This window comes from Octopus sinensis, linkage group LG14, assembly GCF_006345805.1.
Source record: "Octopus sinensis linkage group LG14, ASM634580v1, whole genome shotgun sequence".
NCBI lineage: Eukaryota > Metazoa > Mollusca > Cephalopoda > Octopoda > Octopodidae > Octopus > Octopus sinensis.
In genome coordinates, this window is record NC_043010.1 from 66,635,852 (window position 1) to 66,657,147 (window position 21,296).

The 21,296-nt window shown below is 38.4% G+C and overlaps 1 protein-coding gene and 1 long non-coding RNA gene across 5 annotated transcripts in view; both read left to right on the plus strand.

The window, feature by feature from the left end:
- LOC118766034 overlaps positions 1–21,296 on the plus strand; it is a 165,023-nt gene that overhangs the window by 60,149 nt on the left and 83,578 nt on the right. The window lies entirely within an intron of this gene.
- The window catches only part of LOC115218804 (SMC5-SMC6 complex localization factor protein 2-like), a 41,833-nt gene that overhangs the window by 9,194 nt on the left and 11,343 nt on the right, over positions 1–21,296 (plus strand). The window contains exons 2-14 of one of the 4 annotated variants that reach the window (XM_036509168.1): positions 118–201; positions 2,791–3,017; positions 4,128–4,250; positions 5,434–5,482; positions 7,126–7,156; positions 9,196–9,285; positions 9,477–9,509; positions 11,704–11,758; positions 12,979–13,016; positions 14,677–14,839; positions 15,928–16,029; positions 18,274–18,417; positions 20,934–20,991. In XM_036509168.1, coding sequence (XP_036365061.1) covers positions 4,205–4,250; positions 5,434–5,482; positions 7,126–7,156; positions 9,196–9,285; positions 9,477–9,509; positions 11,704–11,758; positions 12,979–13,016; positions 14,677–14,839; positions 15,928–16,029; positions 18,274–18,417; positions 20,934–20,991 — 809 coding nt within the window. In that variant the 5' untranslated portion in view covers positions 118–201; positions 2,791–3,017; positions 4,128–4,204. The remainder of the gene's footprint in view (positions 1–117; positions 202–2,790; positions 3,018–4,127; positions 4,251–5,433; positions 5,483–7,125; positions 7,157–9,195; positions 9,286–9,476; positions 9,510–11,703; positions 11,759–12,978; positions 13,017–14,676; positions 14,840–15,927; positions 16,030–18,273; positions 18,418–20,933; positions 20,992–21,296) is intronic. The other 3 variants (XM_036509169.1, XM_029788738.2, XM_029788740.2) reach the window with 3 other exon arrangements.

Here is a 21,296-nt window from a genome sequence, read left to right on the forward strand (position 1 = left end):
TTTTATTATGGCAAAGTTTGATTTGACTGCTGCAACTCTGTTGAGTGTGTGTGTGTTTGTGTATTCATAAATACAGGGAATGTATTTTTTTTTTTTTTGCTTGTTTTCCACTTTCAGTCACGAATCAATCTTGAAGTATTTTCGAGTTTGCCGTGATCCGTGTGAGAGATTTTATTGTCTTACATTTTGAAATAAGTTTCAGTGAGTTATTGTGGTAATACCATTAACTTTTCTAATGACATTATAATAATACTACTAGTGCTGTTGCTGCTGCTACTACTACTACTACTAATAATAATAATAATAATTATGTTCAGTAATAATTTCATCTGTAAATAATACTGGTAAAGATAATTCCAAAATCCATCGACTATGCACTGCTTGTATTATAATGATGGCTAACATAACCACCTGTTGTCTAGTTTTTTTTCTATAATTAATGATTTCTAACATTAATTAAAATTCCTAGAATTGTCTACCCTATCTTTCCTGAGTTAGTTGTTAAAGATAGATGAATTATTAATCCGGTCTTCTGACTAATTTCAGCTAAAATTTCTTGGTTCACTATTTTCTTTTCTACTCTTCTACTCTAGGCACAAGGCCCAAAATTTGGGCGGGGGGAGTCAATTAGTATGCAATTGGTACTTAATTTATCAACCCTGAAAGGATGAAAGGCAAAGTCAACCTCGGTGGAATTTGAACTCAGAACGTAACTTTACTCCCCACAAGGGGCTACACACAGAGGGGACAAACAAGGACAGACAAACGGATTAAGTCGATTGCATCGACCCCAGTGCGTAACTGGTACTTAATTTATCAACCCTGAAAGGATGAAAGGCAAAGTCAACCTCGGTGGAATTTGAACTCAGAACGTAACTTTACTCCCCACAAGGGGCTACACACAGAGGGGACAAACAAGGACAGACAAACGGATTAAGTCGATTGCATCGACCCCAGTGCGTAACTGGTACTTAATTTATCGACCCCGAAAGGATGAAAGGCAAAGTCAACCTCGGTGGAATTTGAACTCAGAACGTAACTTTACTCCCCACAAGGGGCTACACACAGAGGGGAAAACAAGGACAGACAACGGATTAAGTCGATTGCATCGACCCCAGTGCGTAACTGGTACTAATTTATCGACCCCGAAAGGATGAAAGGCAAAGTCAACCTCGGTGGAATTTGAACTCAGAACGTAACTTTACTCCCCACAAGGGGCTACACACAGAGGGGACAAACAAGGACAGACAAACGGATTAAGTCGATTGCATCGACCCCAGTGCGTAACTGGTACTTAATTTATCGACCCCGGAAGGATGAAAGGCAAAGTCAACCTCGGTGGAATTTGAACTCAGAACATAAAGACAGATGAAATACCGCTAAGCATTTCACCTGGTTTGCTAACATTTCTGCCAGCTCACTATCTATGGCTTAGTGGTTAGGGGTATTCAGCTCTCAATTGTAAAGTTGTGAGTTTGATTCCTAGCAGCTCACTGTGTCCTTGAGCAGGGTGCTTTATTTCTCATGTTGCTCCTGTCCACTCAGCTGGCAAAAATGAGTAGTACCTGTATTTTCAATATTGTCAATTTCCCCAAACGGGGACACAATTCAATTTTTTAAACAATAACCAAAGGGGGAGGGTTACGGTTTACAATTATTTAACAAATGCAACACAACAACGCTTCCTTTACGAGGAACCAACAAACGTGATAACAATAGTTAAACAGAAATAATAATAAAAACAAACCTTACGGTAAACCAAAAAGCAGTACTCTGTTGAAGCTATAGGCCTTTATGGATCAGAAATAAACTAAAAGCGGTACTCAGTAGAATGCTTAATGCTAGCTAATTAGCAAATAATCTAATGTAAAAACCGTGCACACCTCCATCTGGACTATTCCATTTCTGCACACTAATTTTATTTTTTATTTATTCCCATTCATGTGAAACCACTGATTCAAGTTCAAGTCATTGATGCAATTTTATACCAATTGCTATATTTTTACTTTTGTTATGTTACGATAATATTATACTTTAGTTTGATTTTAATTATTACTTACTACATATAATTCAATTGTTATTATTATTTTTATTGTTAAAGGGAAAGTATCTGACATAAAATAGAGAAATGTTTTTGTTTCACTTTTAACACGTAATACTGAAATAGTGGAGAAGATATGATATTGCTATGGGCTCGCTCTAGGCAAGAAGTTGAACTTTTTTTTTTGTCCATGAAACTACATGGACCCTAAGTAAGGCGTGTGTAAAATTTGAATGAAATTGGTTGTGTAGTTCTCAAGTTTTAGGGAATCGTAGTGGAGAAGATATGATATTGCTATGGGCTCGCTCTAGGCAAGAAGTTGAACTTTTTTTTTGCCCATGAAACTACATGGACCCTAAGTAAGGCGTGTGTAAAATTTGAATGAAATTGGTTGTGTAGTTCTCAAGTTTTAGGGAATCGTAGTGGAGAAGATATGATATTGCTGTGGGCTCGCCTTAGGCAAAAAGTTGAAAATTCTTTTTGCCGATGACATTCCCCGGACCCTAAGTAAGGCATGTGTAAAATTTGAATGAAATTGGTTGTGTAGTTCTCAAGTTTTAGGGAAACACACACACAGACAGACACACACACATTCTCAGTTTTATATATATAAAGATTAATTAACTTTTCTTAAGCTTTTCTTATTCATAATGGTACTCAAATGCTATTTTACTTCTGCTGTTTGACATCGTTTACCAATTCCTTGTTTGGTTTCTCATTAGTTTTATGTTTATTTTCTTTGTTTCAAGATGCCTTTAGCTGAGGTTGTAAACATAGTCAGTCCCTAAAATACCTAGTGTTAATAATTCTTGACGTTTCAAAGACTACATTCTTACAAGAGAGAAAACAACAATACATAGAGAGGTTGGACAAACTCTAAGAATTTGTTCATGATTAATACACCATAATTGCATGTAAGCAGTTTTAATACCTGGTGGTTGTTGCTGAATTTGTGACATTTGAATAACTTATATAGGTAAGAAAATAAACGTTTTTTTTCACCTCAGACATGCTCTTTGCCTTTAATTTTAAAAAATACCAATAATTCATGTTCTGTGTTTAAATAATTAGGATAATTAATTATAACCTGTTGTTATCATCATCATTGTTTAACGTCCATTTTCCATGCTGGCATGGGTTGGACGGTTCAACTGGGGTCTGGGAAGCCAGGAGGCTACACCAGGCCCCAATCTGATCAGGTAGTGTTTCTACAACTGGATGCCCTTCCTAGCGCTAACCACTCCGAGAGTGTAGTGGGTGCTTTTTATGTGCCACTGGCACAAGGGGCCAGAGGAGCTGGCATCGACCACGATCGGATGGTGCTTTTTACGTGCCACCAGCATGGAAGACAGTCAGGGCGGCACTGGCATCGGCCACATTCGGATGGTGCTTTTTATGTGCTACCGGCATGGGGCTCACAACTACAATTTCCATTTGATTTGATTTTGACATTGCTGATGTTGATGTATTTTTGTAATTTATCAGTAGTAATACTAATTCATTACTATGCTACTAGTGGTTTCGGTTTCTGGACTGTGCAATGCATTGTGTTCTTGAGGAAAACACTGCATTTGATATCACTCCAGTCTTCTCAGCTGGTAAAAATGAGTACAGTAACCCCTTACCATATCACGGTTCACCTATCATGTTTTATTATTTAAGCTTATGTTGTTTCCCCCGTGGTGTTGTTTTGCATTTATAATAAAATAAATTTATACAAATTATAAAAATAAAAAAAATAAAAGTACTGTTTCTACTTTTTTACTCTTTTACTTGTTTCAGTCATTTGACTGTGGCCAAGCTGGAGCACCACCTTTAGTCAAGCAAATCGACCCCAGGACTTAATTCTTTGTAAGCCTAGTACTTATTCTATCGGTCTCTTTTGCTGAACCGCTAAGTTACGGGTACCATCCCTGTGCTCCCTATGGAGTGAGGAGGGTTAACCACTAGTTCTACTTGTAAATATCTTAAACAACCTAGGAGCCAATGCTTGTTTAATCCTTCAGTTTACTTTTATTGTTTGTATTGTTAGTTGTTTCTTATACAGCTAGGATGATGAATGCCACTGTTTTCTTCTCCTCTACAGTAACATCAAGCGACCTGTCTACACATGCAATACCAACTCTCTCATAGTCCGTCACCACCACTAGCAACAGTCCGACAATGGCCAGCAACTCCTTAAAATCCCGAAATAAAAAATCCGCTGAAGGTGAATATTATTTACTTGTTGTATACACCTCTCTTCATTTATCACTGATTCATTTATCACCGATTCATTTATCACTGATTCACTCATCACTGGTTCATTTATCACTGATTCATTCATCACTGATCTGGAATTACATGGTACACTCAATTGTGAACCATGTTAAGTTTAAGATAAATTGATCCGTGATAAATATGAGCTGGTGATCAATTCAAGATTCTGTTAGTGATATTTTTCTGTTCTTTTTTTATTATTTTTTTTTATTTACTGATCATATGTTACTCTTTACTCTTTCACTTGTTTCAGTCATTTGACTGAGGCCATGCTGGAGCATCACCTTTAGTCGAGCAAATCGACCCCAGGACTTGTTCATTGTAAGCCTAGTACTTATTCTATCGGTGTCTTTTGCCGAACCGCTAAGTTATGGGGACGTAAACACATCACCATCGGTTGTCAAGCGATGTTGGGATCAAACACAGATACACAAATATATACACACGCATACATATATATACATATATACGATGGGCTTCGTTCAGTTTCTGTCTACCGAATCCACTTACAAAACTTTGGTCGGCCCGAGGCCATAGTAGAAGGCACTTGCCCAAGGTGCTACGCAGTGGTACTGAACCTGAAACCATGTGGCTGGTAAGCAAGCTACTTACCACACAGCCACTACTACGCCTATTAAATGTTTTTCTAAATATTTTTCCAAGATGTGAAACAATATCATCAAATGTGCTTAAACTGCTTGTGAGGTGTGTTGTTTTGGGTGAGTCAGGGGGACAACTTGGGGTCATGGAATGAAACCTATTTTACCTTTGTGTTCTGTGATTCATTTATCACTGATTCATTTAACATGCCGCTTTCCATTTTTTTTAAAACCGAACAGCTGTGATCAACAAGCAGAGCTGTACTTAACAAAAGTTAAGTACCATTTTCAAAGTAATTGACCCTCCTCGTCTTTCAATATTTTAGGTCTTGTGCCTATCAAAATACAGTCATTAAAACAGATTTTAGTTAAAAATATTGTAATAAAAGGATTTTAAGCACCCAAAAATAACAATTCTATGCACTCCCAAATTCTTTTTTCTTTTTCCTAACCTTGAAGTCCGTCTCTGAATTCCTCCCCTTATGTAGCTATGGTTACCTCTGTCTTAAAAGCTTCTTCATTTCTCTCCTCCAGATGATCACTCCCGAGACAGCTCAGATTTATCAGTATCTGATGACAGTGGGTAAGTTTTTCACAATCAGATTACACAGTGTGGTGTCTTGATATTTGTTACTTATCTTTATTTTTATTTTTACTAACCTTTGACCTTTGATCCTTCTGGTATCAGTCAAGGTATGAATAAATTCCTTTGCAAAAAGATAAAAAAATAGTGAAATGATAGGTGTAAGCATGGCCTTGTTTAAAATCTACCTCATTCTCTTAACCATGTGATCTCTGGTTCAGTCCCACTGTGTGACACCTTGGGCAAGTGTATTCGACTACAGCCCCAAGTCGCCCAACCAAACCTTTATGAATGGATTTGGTAGGTAGAAACTGAAAGAAGCATGTGTGTGTATAATTTGTGAGTATAGCCTTGTCTTGACATCACATGATGGTTGTAAACAAGCACCACCATCATACAAGTGGGGTTGTTTGTTTCTAATCTTCTGTGGAAATATGTCTGGCCATGTGAAATATCACCTTGCTTGGAGACATATGAGGGTTGGTGACAGAAGGGTATCCAGCTTTAGAGGATTGTTTGCCCAGGCAAATTCCATCTCTTTCATGCAAGCATGTAAGAGTGGGCATTAATTAAATGCTGATGATGTCAGAATTTGTAGGATGGTAGAGTGAATGCCATGCAGCATTTAAGTATTTCCTTGCACATTTCGAGTTCAAATCCTACAGGAGTTCATTTTGTCTTTTATCCTTCTGACTAGCACTATGACCCAGCAACGCCGGGTCATAGTGCTAGTGCATGCATATACAGAGCTTCGTGCATGCGCACATACACATGAGTACTGTCCAAATCTCCGACCAATCACATACAGCTAGCTGGCATTCAATTGGCGTATCAAGTTTCGGGCATTTTGATTGGGTTTTGGATAGAAAATTCACAAAAAAAGTCACTTCTATTGATTTTTTAATGGCTTTGCTGGGTGACTGGAGAAATGTAAAGATGTGCACGACCACCCTTGGACGGTTTTGAATGACCATAGAAAGTGCGAGCCCTCTAACTGAAAAATTGTGGATTTGTGTAAAGGACACGCACACACACACACACACACACACAGACAGACATTTTGCAGTTTATATATATAGAGATGTGCCAATTTGGGACCTGATGCAATATAATCACCTATACCAGTTGCTATTTCAAGCTGGTTGTCTGACCTCATAAGGGCTCTTTTGTTGAAAAACCAAAGCCAAAGGACATTAGCATCACCATGCTCCCATTTCTGTTTCATTCCCAGACATGGGCTATATTTTTTGAGAAGCAAGCTGCATTAGATATATCTTATCACCAAGCAGGCTGCACTGCTAAAATATTTACATAAATTTATTTTCCTCATAAAAATTAGGCATGCCATTCAGAAAGTCCCATGGGCTGCATGTGGCTTGCACACTGCAATTTGCTTATGACTGGTTTAAAACCATTAAACCATACAAGACTTTAGTTTTCAAATGTTAGACATTTGTTAAATGTCAAATGTGGGCTACAAACATATATCAATACACACACACACACACACACACACACACACACACACACACACACATATATATATATACACACACATGCATATATATAATTCATATGCATATATAATATATATAATAGTTATATGTACATTCAAGGCTTTCTTTGTGCTTGTCTCATTTCAGGATGTTACAGTCTCGGTTGGATAAATGTGAGGTATGTATTTATTACTTTGCTATGGAGTTCTGCACATTTTGTGTTTTATAGAATAGGTTTTGCTCAGAAAAATTTGGCACGTATGTGTGTGTGTGTGTGTTTTAAAATGTGGCATGGAATACTGCATGCGATATGTCAGGGTGGTGTATCGTGTCTTTTAGTGTGATATGGGGAGCTGTTAGTGTTGTGACATGTATTAGAACATGATATAAGAGGCTGTGTTACAGTACAGTGGAATGTGGTGTGTTTTGCAGTTTGGCTTGGTGCCATGTATATTACAGAATAATGTGTTGTTTAACCCCAGGTCAATTCTGATCCAGCAGGCCTATAACCAAAGGCATTCCAGCTCTGACCATCTTGGGCAGCTTGTATCTAGGATAACATCATCCAGTATGTCTCTCACTATTGATGACGATAGGGTTTAATTCAAGAGATAATTGACTACTATTTTTAGCAGGTCAAGCAACCATAGAAAGGTTCTCTTGTTGGCTTTACAGTGTGTGACAGTATGAGGTGTTTTTCACTGCTAACACAAAAGTAAAGCACACTATTAACTTGCAGACCTTTAATATACTTGATAGTACATTATGGTTGCAAAACGAGATACTGTGGCTTTGCTAGCAGTTAATCTCTATGTGTGTGTGTGTGTGTGTGAATATATGTATGTAAATATGCATTTTTATAAGTGTACTAGTAATCGCTACACGTGCTTCTGCGCTGGTGGGGTGTGTATTAAGGCTATACTTAATACATAAATCCACCAGTACGTCCTCAGGCTATGTATATTATTATTTACGGGTAAATGTTAAAAATTAAAAGTTAAAAATCATATTAAAAATTAAAATTTCAAAACTATAAGTAAGATTACTTTACGACATAATCCTTCTTTTTCAAGTGCAAACTATATTCCTCATACACATTTATGAGGAATACAGCCACAATAGCACCTATAGCAGTACTACATGTGGATACACCAAGAACTAAGAATCTACCAAACAATACCACCTCCAAATGAACAGATAGGCCACACCTATGTAACACAAATCTCAAAATATAAAACACCTCAAAAATCCATTGATGGCCAGTTTCACGAGTATAGCTTTTCCTAATGCCAACCACTTAACAGAATGTACTGGGTGCTTTTTACATGTGTGTTTGTGTGTGTATGTGTATGTGTGCTTGTGTTTGTTCTTCATTGTCTTGAAATTATAGCATAGCTGAGGTATACACACACACATGCACGTGTCTAGCTTCTTTCAGTTTCTATCAGACAATTCCACTCAGTTTTGGTCAGCCCAGATGTATAGAAGAAAACTCTTGCCCAGAGTTCAACATCACTTGATAGTCGTAAATGAGTGTCACTGTCATATAAGCAGTGTCATTCATATCCATGAAAACATGTCCCATCATGAAGAAACATTACCTTACTTGGAACCAAGTGGGGGCGGGCAACAGGAAGGGTCACTGGCTGTAGAAAATCCGCTTCTATAAATTTCATCTGGCTTGGTGCCATGTATATTACAGAATAAAGTGTTGTTTAGCCCCCTCATTTCCCAAGCATGGGAAATCATCATCATCATCATCATCATTTAACGTCCGCTTTCCATGCTAGCATGGGTTGGATGGTTCAACTGGGGTCTGGAAAGCCCGAAGGCTGCACCAGGCCAGTCAGATCTGGCAGTGTTTCTACAGCTGGATGCCCTTCCTAACGCCAACCACTCCATAAGTGTAGTGGGTGCTTTTTATGTGCCACCGACACAGGTGCCAGACGAGGCTGGCAACGGCCACGCTTGGATGGTGCTTTTTACGTGCCACCAGCACGGAGGCCAGTTGATGTGGTGCTGGCTATGGCCACGTTCGGATGGTTCTCTTATGCGCCACCAGCACTGGTACCACAACTACAAATTCCATTGATGTTGATCGATTTCGATTTTGATTTGATTTTTTGATTGAAAGTGAATGCTAAAGCAGTGATGGCGATACATGTGTATAATGTTTTTGTTTCATTTATTTATTTTTTTTCTTTTCTTTGTTTGCAGCTGAAGGACAGTGGGGTGCGGCTAGATGTGAAACCAAAGAGCAAGATAACCCTCACATTAGATGTGCTGGTTGCAGACAAGATTCAGCAGGTAAATTACCATATAGTTGTGGCCATAGAAAAATCTACCTTTATGATTTGTGTCTTATTCATGTAAGCATGGAAATGTAGATATTAATGATGATGATGATGATGCTATGTATCATCTTAAACATTGTTTACCTGTCTTATTTTGCTCACCAGACATTCTAATTAATGATCTCACCTTTCTCATTTTATTAGGATGAGCTGGACAGGATGAACAGAGAGCTTCAGGTTTGCATCTCCCTTTTCTCACCCTCTCTATTTTTTTTCATCATCTTCTCCCACCACCTCTTTTCTCTCTATGTCTATCCTTCTTTTCCTTCTGCCCTTCTTCATCTCCCCCTCTCTCTCCATTTTCTTTACTCTCTTCACATTACCTCCCCCCACTCCTCTTTCTCTCATGTCTCTGCTACCATTGTATCAACCATTTCCATCACCATAACTAATGGAATTTCTTATGAAATATACTGTTCTTCTTTCATTTAATTTTAAAAATTGTTAACAATACAGACATTTATTAAAGTAACTCCTGTATTTGATGGCATATACGATGCACATTTTTCCCCCAAAATGTTTCAAAAAAATCACTCTGGGACTTATATGCAAAGTTGTGCCTTGCATAAGCTAATTTTGTCCCTCGTGCTCACTACTTTTCGGCTAATTTTAATCCAAACAGTATCTTCTACCGAGCCTGACTCCATAATACTATTATTTACTTAAATATCATTTTAATAACTTATTGACTTATGTGGAGGTGCAATGGCCCAGTGGTTAGGGCAGCAGACTCGCGGTTGGAGGATAGTGGTTTTGATTCCAGACCGTGCATTGTGTGTGTTTATTGAGCAAAAACACCTAAAAGCTCTGCGAGGCTCCGGCAGGGGGTGGTGGCGACCCCTGTTGTACTCTTTCACCCCAACTTTCTCTCACTCTTTCTTTCTGTTTCTTGAGCAATGCTTCAATGGACTGGCATCTCGTCCAGCTGGGGGGAACACATGCGCCGCAGAAACTGGGAAACCGGGCCCATGAGCCTGGCTAGCCTTGAAAAGGGCGCATGAATAAAATAAAAATTGACTTATGTAATATTCAAAGATTACTTTAAATATTACATTCTTTAACTCTTTATCATTTAAACTGGCCATATCCGGCTCAATTATTATACCTGTTTTATGTACAGACGGGCCATATTCCACATCTCACACCTACCCTGCAATGTCATACTAAAAATAAACAAGCACATCATTGAAATCTCAACGCAGAAAGATAATCTGTGAGTCAATTCAAAGCAATGGGAATAAACAAGCATTACATTAGACAGTGTAATCTAAATGCTAAAGGGGTAATGTACTAAAATGAAGGCACGTCTTCCTGGTTAGGGTATTCAGTTCATGATCGTAAGGTCGTGGGTTCAACTCCTGGCGATGCATCGTGTCCTTGAGCAAGACACTTTATTTCGTGTTGCTCCAGTCTACTCAGCTGGTAAAAATTAGTTGTGCCTGTATTTTTCAAAGGACCATGTCACATTCTGTGTCATGTCAAATCTCCTTGAGGACTACGTTATGGGTACACATGTCTGTGGAGTGCTCAGCCACTTGCATGTTAATTTCACAAGCAGGCTGTTCTGTTGAGCGGATCAACCATCTTACAAACAATAACTCTGAGCATCTTTTCGAACTCCACCCATCTAACACCCATGGACATATTTACAAAGTCAGAAAACAGCACAGCTCCCATGACTTTAGGAAACATTTTTTCACGCTGAGAGTTGCTGAAGCATGGAACAAACTGCCGGCATCAGTTGTTAGTTGTCGGAGCACTGCATCCTTCAAAACTTCCATGCTTTCTGAGATTCGCCAACACTACACTTGATTTTCTCCCCTCCATACACACAAAAGCATGTATCTGACTCATACACTGTTCACTTTCCAGACATTCGTACATTACTGCATATACTTTATATGCACTTTTGACAAGTTGTGGTGCACCTGAGCACTGTATACAATAATTTTATTATTATTAACTGGAACCCTCGTTGTCGTAACCGACGGAGTGCCAATAGTGTTGTATTAAAAATTTTTACCCCGAATATGCACAACCGGAATTGAGGTGCATCTAATATGCCTGTGCATCTTTAATGCCATCAAGTACAATAACCCTCTTGATATTAAAGCTGAGGTTTGGTACTTAAGTTAAAATGTTCTGACATAAAACTATCCTGGAATGCTTTAATTTTGCTTGTAAACCCTTTCAAAATTGGCAATTTGGCGTCAGAGAACTCAAGATGGTGCTCAAGTGGTTTGGTATGTCATGGGTAAAACCTTAATGCGTGGTTTTGCACCAATCCTAGCTTGTCTCACTCCTTTTATGTCACTAGTATGTCTCCACATACGACTACCACCATTCACCAACGTCTTTATTTCAATTCCAGGCTGATTTGAAGTGTGGTGGTGTTAGCAACATGTTAGCTGAATTAAACGAACCAGGTGAGTATGTAATGAGTGTGTGCAGTAATTGCCATACGGCCACACACACCCATGATGGGCTTCTTTCAGTTTCCATCCACCAAATCCACTCAACACGGCTTTGTTCAGCCTGGGGCTGAAGTAGAAAATACTTGCTCAAGATGGCATGCAGTGGGATTGAACCCAAGACCATTTATGTAGACATGTGTCATGAAGACATGGTCTCATGTTTGTTCCTGCTGTGTGGTACTGTGGATAGGTGTGTTATGTTAGTTTTGGGCTGGCCAGTGCCTTCCGAGTGGAATTTGTCGACAAAAACTGTAGGAAGCTTGTCTTTAATTATAGTGTGTGTGTATGATAAAAATTTAAAACGTTTGAGAAATATGAAATTTTTTTACTTTGAATTCCACCATTAAAAATGAATTGTGTGTGTGTTGGCATTGTTAACCTGTTGTGTTTAAACAATGCCTCTATCAACACAATAGTAGACTTGTCCAGCCATTGACCTGTTTCAGGCAATGAGGTGGCAGAAATGTTAGCACACCGGGCAAAATGCTTAGCAGTATTTTGTCTGTCTTTACATTCTGAGTTCAAATTCTGCCATGGTCTATTTTGCCTTTCATCCTTTCAGGGTTGATAAATTAAGTACCAGTTGCGTACTGGGGTTGATTTAATCGACTGGTGTCCTTCCCATAGAGAGAACGAGAGATTACAATTTATTGTATTACACTTGTCTTCTTCTCATACACATAAAGAGAAATATATTCACATAAGTCAGCGTTAGGGCAGCCAACTGGCAGAATCATTAGCACTCTGGGTGAAATGCTTAGCAGTATTTCATCTGTCTTTACATTCTGAGTTCAAATTCCACCGAGGTCGACTTTGCCTTTCATCCTTTCAGGGGTCAATAAATTAAGTACCACTTGTGTACTAGGGTCGATCTAAACGACTGGCCTCCTTCCCAAATATTTTGGGGCCTTGTGCCTAGAGTAGAAACGGATAAAAGTCAGCATTGAACCAGCAATACCAAATAGGTGGCACCAGAATGTCTTGTATCCTGGTTGACTCTGATGTATGTTTGAAAGAGCAAAGTGCTGTGTAGTTAGCTCAAAACGTGGATTTCATGAATTTAAAACCATCTTCACCATCTGCATGGTTAAAATGGTGAAGAAGTTTCTACACAAGCATCCACTGTTGGTCATTCAGTTATATTATCTGCATATCTCTTTACCTCCTTACAGATGGAATGTTACCAGAACACAAGAAGAAACTGGAAATGGTAAATATGTTTTTTGTACTGTTTTTTTGTCCCTCTAATGGCATAAATTTGTTTAAAAATGTATTTTATTTATTTTTGTATTTTGGAAGTGAAGAACAAGGTATTTTTGTTCTTGTTGCTGTTTAATGCCATTTCAGCATTTAAACTGGCCATATCCGGCCAAAAATATTCTGCCTGTTTTATGCTCAAACTGGCCAGATCTGGTCTCTCGCACCAACCCTACAATATCGTTTTAAAAATTAACAGCTACTTCATCAAAATCTCAAAGCTACAAGATTAATGAATGATTAGTTCAAAACAATTTGGATACAAAAAGCATTAATTTTGGCAGAATAATGCGAACACTATAGGGTTAATACCATTTCAGCTCTGATTTACCAAACTTGTGATCCAAAGCTTTCTAGCTGTGACCATCCCATCTAATTTCAAAGACATAACATATCTATGAGTACATTATTTAATATGTCATATCTATAAAACCATGTATAACTGTGTCTGTAAACTCTCGTTACTAGATACTTATAAACCCATATTAAAGGTAAATCTGCTGTTACAGGTGTAGCACATGGTGATAAAATGTCTGCTTCCCAACCACATGATTTCAGGTTCAATCCCAGTGCATAGCACCCTCTGTGGATTTGGTTGAAGGAAATTGAAAGAAGCTCTTTGTATGTTTGTGTGAGTGTTGCTGTATCCTTTCTTTGACATAGTTTGACAGTTGTAAAGAAATATCACCATTATGCACGAGGTGTCCTTCATATTCAGTCTTCTGAGACATGTCTGATCGTGAGGAAATATCACCTTACTTGGAAACAGGTGAGGGTTGGCAACAGGAAGGGCATCTGATTGTAGAAAATCCACCTCAGCAAAATCTACCTGACCCATGCAAGCATGGAAAAGGGGACGTTAAACAATATCTAAAGCGACATTATTGATATATCTGTAGTGGTAGCTAGATAGTTGAATGATCTCCCTTGCAAGAAAGATTATAGAGTAACCTCCCTTCCTAAGTTTCTTGAAGCATCTGTGTCATGAGATATGATTCTTAATTATTCAAGAAGCGTAGCATTTCTCTTGGAAGTTTCTAGAATGTCTAGCGTTCCATTAATAAAAACAGCTTACTAACCCTGAACGTGGCCGTTGCCAGCGCTGCCTCAACTGGCCTCCGTGCCAGTGGCATGTAAAAAGCACCAACTGATCGTGGCCGTTGCCAGCCTCGCCTGGCACGTAAAAAGCACCCACTACACTCTCAGAGTGGTTATGAAGGGCATCCAGCTGTAGAAACACTGCCAGATCAGACTGGCCTGGTGCAGCCTCCTGGCCTCCCAGACCCCAGTTGAACCGTCCAACCTATGCTAGCATGGAAAGCAGACGTTAAACGATGATGATGATGATGTGCTGGTGAATTTTGAAAAGAATGTAAGTGTACCTCAAGTGGAAAAAGGTTGTGGGGCACTGCTAATGCCACAGCTATGTATCTACTGTTACATCTATAAATTATATAATTATATGTCATATTGAGAAACTCATCCTATTCTATAGCTATAAAACCATGCTAAAAATATATGCCAACACCTGTTATTTCTCCATAACACATGCACACACACAAACACACACACATTCTTGTTGTCTCAAAATACTTTGATCTTTCTTATTTCAGCTGAGCAATTTCCCACAGCACAACATTAACGAACTACCACCATGGGAGACACTGTTTGAAGCCTCCAATTATTGTTGCCTCTTCAACTCTGACCTGCAACTCAGCCATATAAAGTTTCTGCCTGGGAACAGTAAAATAGATAATACACTGGCAAACACAGAAGGTGAGGGGACGGGGTTTCACATTAATGGTTTGCTGTATTTTTGTGGTGTGGTATGTGTGTTCTTGTGTGTGAGGTGAAGAGGTCTTTAAGCTAGTGTTATGTTCCTAAAACTAGCTTAATGATAACTAAGTTATTTTACTAAATTCTTTGTTATATTTAAAGTAATTGAAAGAAACACAGAGCATCTCAACAGAAATATGGTAATGAAAGGGTTAAAATATATAAAAGAGAAACAATTCTTAACCCTTTCGATACCAACCCGGCTGAAACCAACTCTGGCTCTGTGTACAAATGTCTTGTTTTCATAAGTTTTGAATTAAAATCTTCCACCAAACCTTAGTCACAGTTTATGTCCCTAACACTAGCTGAATGATAACCAAGTTATTTTACTAAATTCTGTGTTATATTTAAAATTAATTGAAAGAAACTCAGAGCATCTCAAAAGAAATATGGTAACAAAAGGGTTAAAAAGATATGTACTGGAGTCGATTTGTTCAACTGAAAAATTTGTCAAGGTGGTACCACAGTCTTATGACTGAAACAAGGAATGGGTAAAGATGTTAGTAAGAGTGAGAGAGGTAATAGCAGGAAGGTGGTTCTGGGTGAATGAGTGAGTGGCTGAGTTCGCTCACTTGCTCTTTCTTTCTTTCCTTCCTTCTTTCTCTCCTTTCTTTCTTTCTTTCTTTCCTTCTTTGTTTCCTTCTTTCTTTCTTTCCTTCTTTCTTTCTTTGCTTCTTTCTTTCCTTCATTCCTTCTTTCTTTCATTTCTTCTTTCCTTCTTTCTTTCTTTCCTTCATTCCTTCTTTCATTCATTCCTTCTTTCCTTCTTTCTTTCCTTCCTTCTTTCTTTCTTTCCTTCTTTCTTTCTTCTTTCTTTCTTTCTTCTTTCCTTCCTTCCTTCTTTCTTTCTTTCCTTCTTTCTTTCCTTCTTTCTGTCCTTCTTTCCTTCCTTCTTTCTTTCTTTCCTTCTTTCTTTCCTTCCTTCTTTCCTTCCTTCTTTCTTTCTTTCTTTCTATGTCTGTCCTCAAATGAATAGTTTTGTTCATTCTTTGACATACTCTTCACTTAATTCATTGAAATCTTCTCAGGTACTGAGCAGCTGGAATTCATCTTGAAGTCTGATATCCTGCGCATTGTGTGGTATGCCGTGTCCAACAAAAATTTGGTCCTTCGATGGCTGTTCTTCTTAAGTAGGTACCCACTGAATTCTATTTTACTTCCTTTTCGTATTATTTTTTTTTTAATCCTAGATTACCTCATATATGGGTGGGGGTGGGGTGCTGAAAAGTTCCTGGCTTTGGGTAAAAGAAAATACAGGAGGGATCAGTGAATTATTTTATCCTACATATTCCCCTCTCTGATTCACATGCTTTGTTTTGTTTTTTTTCCTTTTTTTATTTGTTTCAGTCATTGCACTATGGCCATGCTGGGGTACCGCCTTGAAGGGTTTCCATTGAATGACTTGACCCCAGTAGTTATTTTTTAAGCGTGTTATTTATTCTGTCAGCCTTTATTGCCGAACTGCCAGCTTATGGGAACATAACTAGTTACCAAGTACTGATAGGGAACAAACACAAAGGAGCACGTTTGCACACACACACACATAAGTTTCTGTCTACAAAAACCACTCAAGGCTTTGATTGACCGAGGACTGTAACAGAAGACACTTATCCGAGGTGCCATGTGGTGGGACTGAACCCAGAACCATGTGGCTAGGAAGCAAACTTCTTATTTCTTTACTGCCCACAAGGGGTTACACATAGAGGGGACAAGCAAGGACAGACAAACGGATTAAGTCGATTATATCGACCCCAGTGCATAACTGATACTTATTTAATCAACCCCGAAAGGATGAAAGGCAAAGTCGACCTCGGCGGAATTTGAACTCAGAACGTAGCAGTAGATAAAATACCTATTTCTTTACTACCCACAAGGGGCTAAAGACAGAGGGGACGAACAAGGACAGACAAACGGATTGAGTCGATTACATCGCCCCCAGTGCGCAACTGGTACTTAATTTATCGACCCCGAAAGGATGAAAGGCAAAGTCAACCTTGGTGGAATTTGAACTCAGAATTTAGCAGTAGACGAAATACCGCTAAGCATTCTGCCCGGCGTGCTAACGTTTCTGCCAGCTCGCCGCCTTATGCACACTATATAATAGGCTGTGCAGTCATGTAATCATAACCGTACGAACGAATTCAATGCAAAAACAAATTGGTCGATTCCCTTAAATACGAAAAAATTCACATTACAGAAGGAATTCCTGGATTCAAGTAGAAGGGACCAAATGTAGAATCTCAGCAAAATATTAATATTCTTTTCTCCTCTAGGCACAAGGATCAAAAGTTTTGGGGAGGCGGGCAGTCGATTAGATCGACCCAGGACGCAACTGGTACTTAATTTAACGATCCCCGAAAGGATGAAAGGCAAAGTCGAGCTCGGCGGAATTTGAACTCGGAACGTAACGGTAGATAAAATACCTATTTCTTTACTACCCACAAGGGGCTAAAGACAGAGGGGACGAACAAGGACAGACAAACGGATTGAGTCGATTACATCGCCCCCAGTGCGCAACTGGTACTTAATTTATCGACCCCGAAAGGATGAAAGGCAAAGTCAACCACGGCGGAATTTGAACTCGGAACATAGCGGTAGACGTAATACTGGTAAGCATTTCGCCCAGCATGCTAACGTTTCTGCCAGCTCACCGCCTTCTTGCCACACAGCTGCATCTACACCAATTTTGAGATTTTAAAAGGCTGTCGTGTAAATTGTAGAATTAATGAGTTACATGTAGTTTTCAGATGAGAGATGAAACGAAGAAAACAAGTTTGATATTGGTTAATAAAATCAGCTTATCAAGGGGACTGACCCAATTCAGGAGTTTGGGAGCCTTTGTATGTTGGGAAATTCACTTAGATAAAACGGGTCCTTGGAAATGAAAAGGCTGGGAACAACTAGGCTAGATTATAGATGGAACCATGACTGGACAAATAACAAAAGACAGGGAAAGTGGTTGGGTCAGATCTTAGTACATATCAGCCCTCAAAAAGATGGAGACAAGTGGTAATGTCTGGTGGTGTTGAAAAGCAGTTAGTAGTGATAATGGGTATGATCAAAAGCAGTCAAGCCATGACTATCCCATCTTAGTTTTCAGGAATAGCGTACTCTTGACTGTATTAGCTAAAGTATCCCTTTTTGTAGGATGGCAGGGTGTACTTTGATGTAAATTTGGCTGTTATTTCTTGCTCGCCAATTGACCACATAGAAGCTTCCATGTCATGGTGTTTTATTTTTTTGTTTTTGTGTTTTTTTTTATGCTGATGGTTAGTGATGTATAAATGTATATATTTATACATTTATACACGCTCACTCTCACTCGTTCTCATCATAGCTGCCTCCAGGCTCTTAATTCCATCTCTTATTTGTAGTGTCTATTCACAATGACATCTCGGTGAGTGAAGCATGTTATCAGATCATACTGAATGCAATCCAGCTACAACTCTCATCTTCCCGGACGAAAAACACGTGGGCACCAGACATTGCAGATATATTGCGCATATTCATAAACTATGGTGAGTAGCACATTATTTTTCTTCTTTTTTTCAAAAACTTTTTTCCTTTGTCAGAAAGGCATGTTGTTATTTAGTTCCTGGCTTATTCTTATCAGGTATTCCAGACATGGCCTTTCCACCTTTTAATGGTCGTGTTGGATTACATTATGTAATGTGTTTTTTTTTCTTTTGTATTTAAGATATTGTGTTTTGAGGCTGCTATATTTAAGATGATATTGTGTTTTGAGGTTGCTATGACTGCTATTTCTAGCAGATCTTGTGACTCATGAAAAGGCCTGTTGTTTAACTATCAGTCTAGTCTGATTGAGCAGAATTATGATGAAAGACATTATTCCATCTATGTATTTTGTCTCAGTTGTTAGACTGCAGCTATGCTGGGGCTCTGCTTTGAAGAATTTAGTCAACCAAATTTGCCCCAGTGCTTACTTATTTTAAGCCTGGTGCTATTGACTCTCTTTTTGCCATATCGCTAAACTACTGAGACATAAACAAACCAACATCAGTTGTCAAGCAGTGGCATTGAGACAAAGACACACACACATGGCTTAGTGGTTAGAGCAGTGGACTCGCAGTCGAGGCATCGCAAGTTCAAATCTCAGACCAGGCAATGTGTGTGTTTATGAGCAAAACACCTAAAATCCATGTGGATCCAATAGAAAGTAATGGCAAACTTCTGCTGACTCTTTCGCCACAACTTTCTCTCACTCTTTCCTCCTGCATCTAGTAGCTCACCTGCAACAGACCAGCGTCCCATCCAGGTGGAGAACCTATACACCAATGAAACCAGGAAACTGGCCCCTATGAGCCAGCCCTGGCTTGAGAATGAATAAACAGCAACAACAATGCACGCACGTAGACACACACATACATATATAAATATATATACACAATGAGCTTTTTTTTTAGTTTCTGTCTACCAAATCCACTCACAAGGCTATTGTAGAAGACATTTGTCTGCCCAAGGCTATTGTAGAAGATATTTGTCCAAGGAGTCCTGCAGTAGGACTGAACCCAGAACCATGTGGTTGGGAAGCAAACTTCTCACCACACAGCCATGCTTGTGTAACCCTTCCAATCTTTTCCCTAAGTGCAGAGGACATGGGACCTCGTTACCCATCACGTCCTTTTCTCAGATGAGACAGTGGCAGATTTGGCTGCTATTTCTAGCATGTTGAGATTCCTCTTTGTAATAAATGGGGTGTTTGTGTATGCATATAAAATAGTGTTTAAAATTATTTTATGACTGAGAGGGCATCAGTAATGTACCTTTTGAAGTGGAGGCTTGACTGGGCCTGAATGATCACTCACGGTACCTAGGATAGCAGGTACTGTTGTTAAGCTGGTTGATGGGGTAAGTAACATTAACCAGCGTAAAGCCAGTAGATTGATGGAAATATTAGAGAGTTGGGCAAATAAGTAGCAAACAGAAGCACTGCAATTGATGCAATCAATTAAAACCGTGAGGGCAATGCTCCAGCTTGGCCACAATCCAGTGACTCTAACCAGTAAAAGAATATATTGACTGAGCAGGTGTGTGTATGAATGTGTCGATATGTGGTTATTGAAAACTAGCTGGCCCTGTGTCAGCTAATTGTAGTATTTTATATAGAGATAAGGTACAAAATAAATCACACATACAAACATTCACATACTTCTCTTGTACACGCACACATACACACATATGCTCACACAGAATTGAAACACTGATTTTTCATTTCACCCCTTCCTTTTTCTCGTTACTATTACTTTTTCTCACTCCTTCTCAGTCAGGGCTACTACTCTCACTACTTCTCCTTCACTGAATTACTATTTTCTTTTCCCCTCCTCATTCAACATGATTCTGGAAAAACATATATATATATATATATATATATATATATATATATATATATATATATATATATATATATATTCATATATATATGTATGTATGTGTGTATATATATGTATATATTCATATATATATGTATGTATGTGTGTATATATATATATATATATATATATATATATATATATATAATAATAATAATAATAAGAGGGAATATTATTCCAAACTTACAGGGAAAAATTCAATTTAAAAATACTAAATCAAATTGCCCAAAATATAATATATATATATATATATATATATATATATATATATATAATATATATATATATATACACACACACATACACACACACAAATATTTAAACACACTATGCTTATTATCATATTAGGAGATGAGCATCATTCATTTCCAATATTCTGCAGAAACATGTCTTGCCATGGGGAAATATCACCTTGCTGGGAAACAGGTGAGGGTTGGCAACAGAAAGGGCATCCAGCTGCAAAAAATCTGCCTCAATAAATTCCATCTGACCCATACAAGTATTGTAAAGTTGACATTGAAATGATGATTGTGTATGGGTGTGTTTTTTTGTGCTCGTAGTGATGGAAGGGACGTGTGTGAGTACATTGAATGAATATTCATTGACTCTTCTTCTTCTTACGGATCTTTATCTACTTGTTCTAGGTGCTCCAGTACATGACCTTGTGCCCAACCAAGCGTTTCTTCGTTCCCTACCACTTGGGTAAGTAATTCCGTCTCTACTAGAATCTTCGGATCTTTACCTTTTGACATACAGATTTTTAAAATAATTTTTTGTAACTAAACACTTTCAAACTTCGGACACTGGTTAAAAGTGTCATATAAAACATCTTTTACTCTTAGCGTTTTTGAGAAAAAATTATATTTAGGAAGTTATTTCATGTTAAAGTTGTTGTATTTCGGTAATTTCAACCAATCAACGACGTGTATTCAGCTGAATAAAATTACTGCTGTTGTGTGTCAACAAGAACTTCCGGCAGTGTATTTTTCGTTTGTCACTGTTATTTA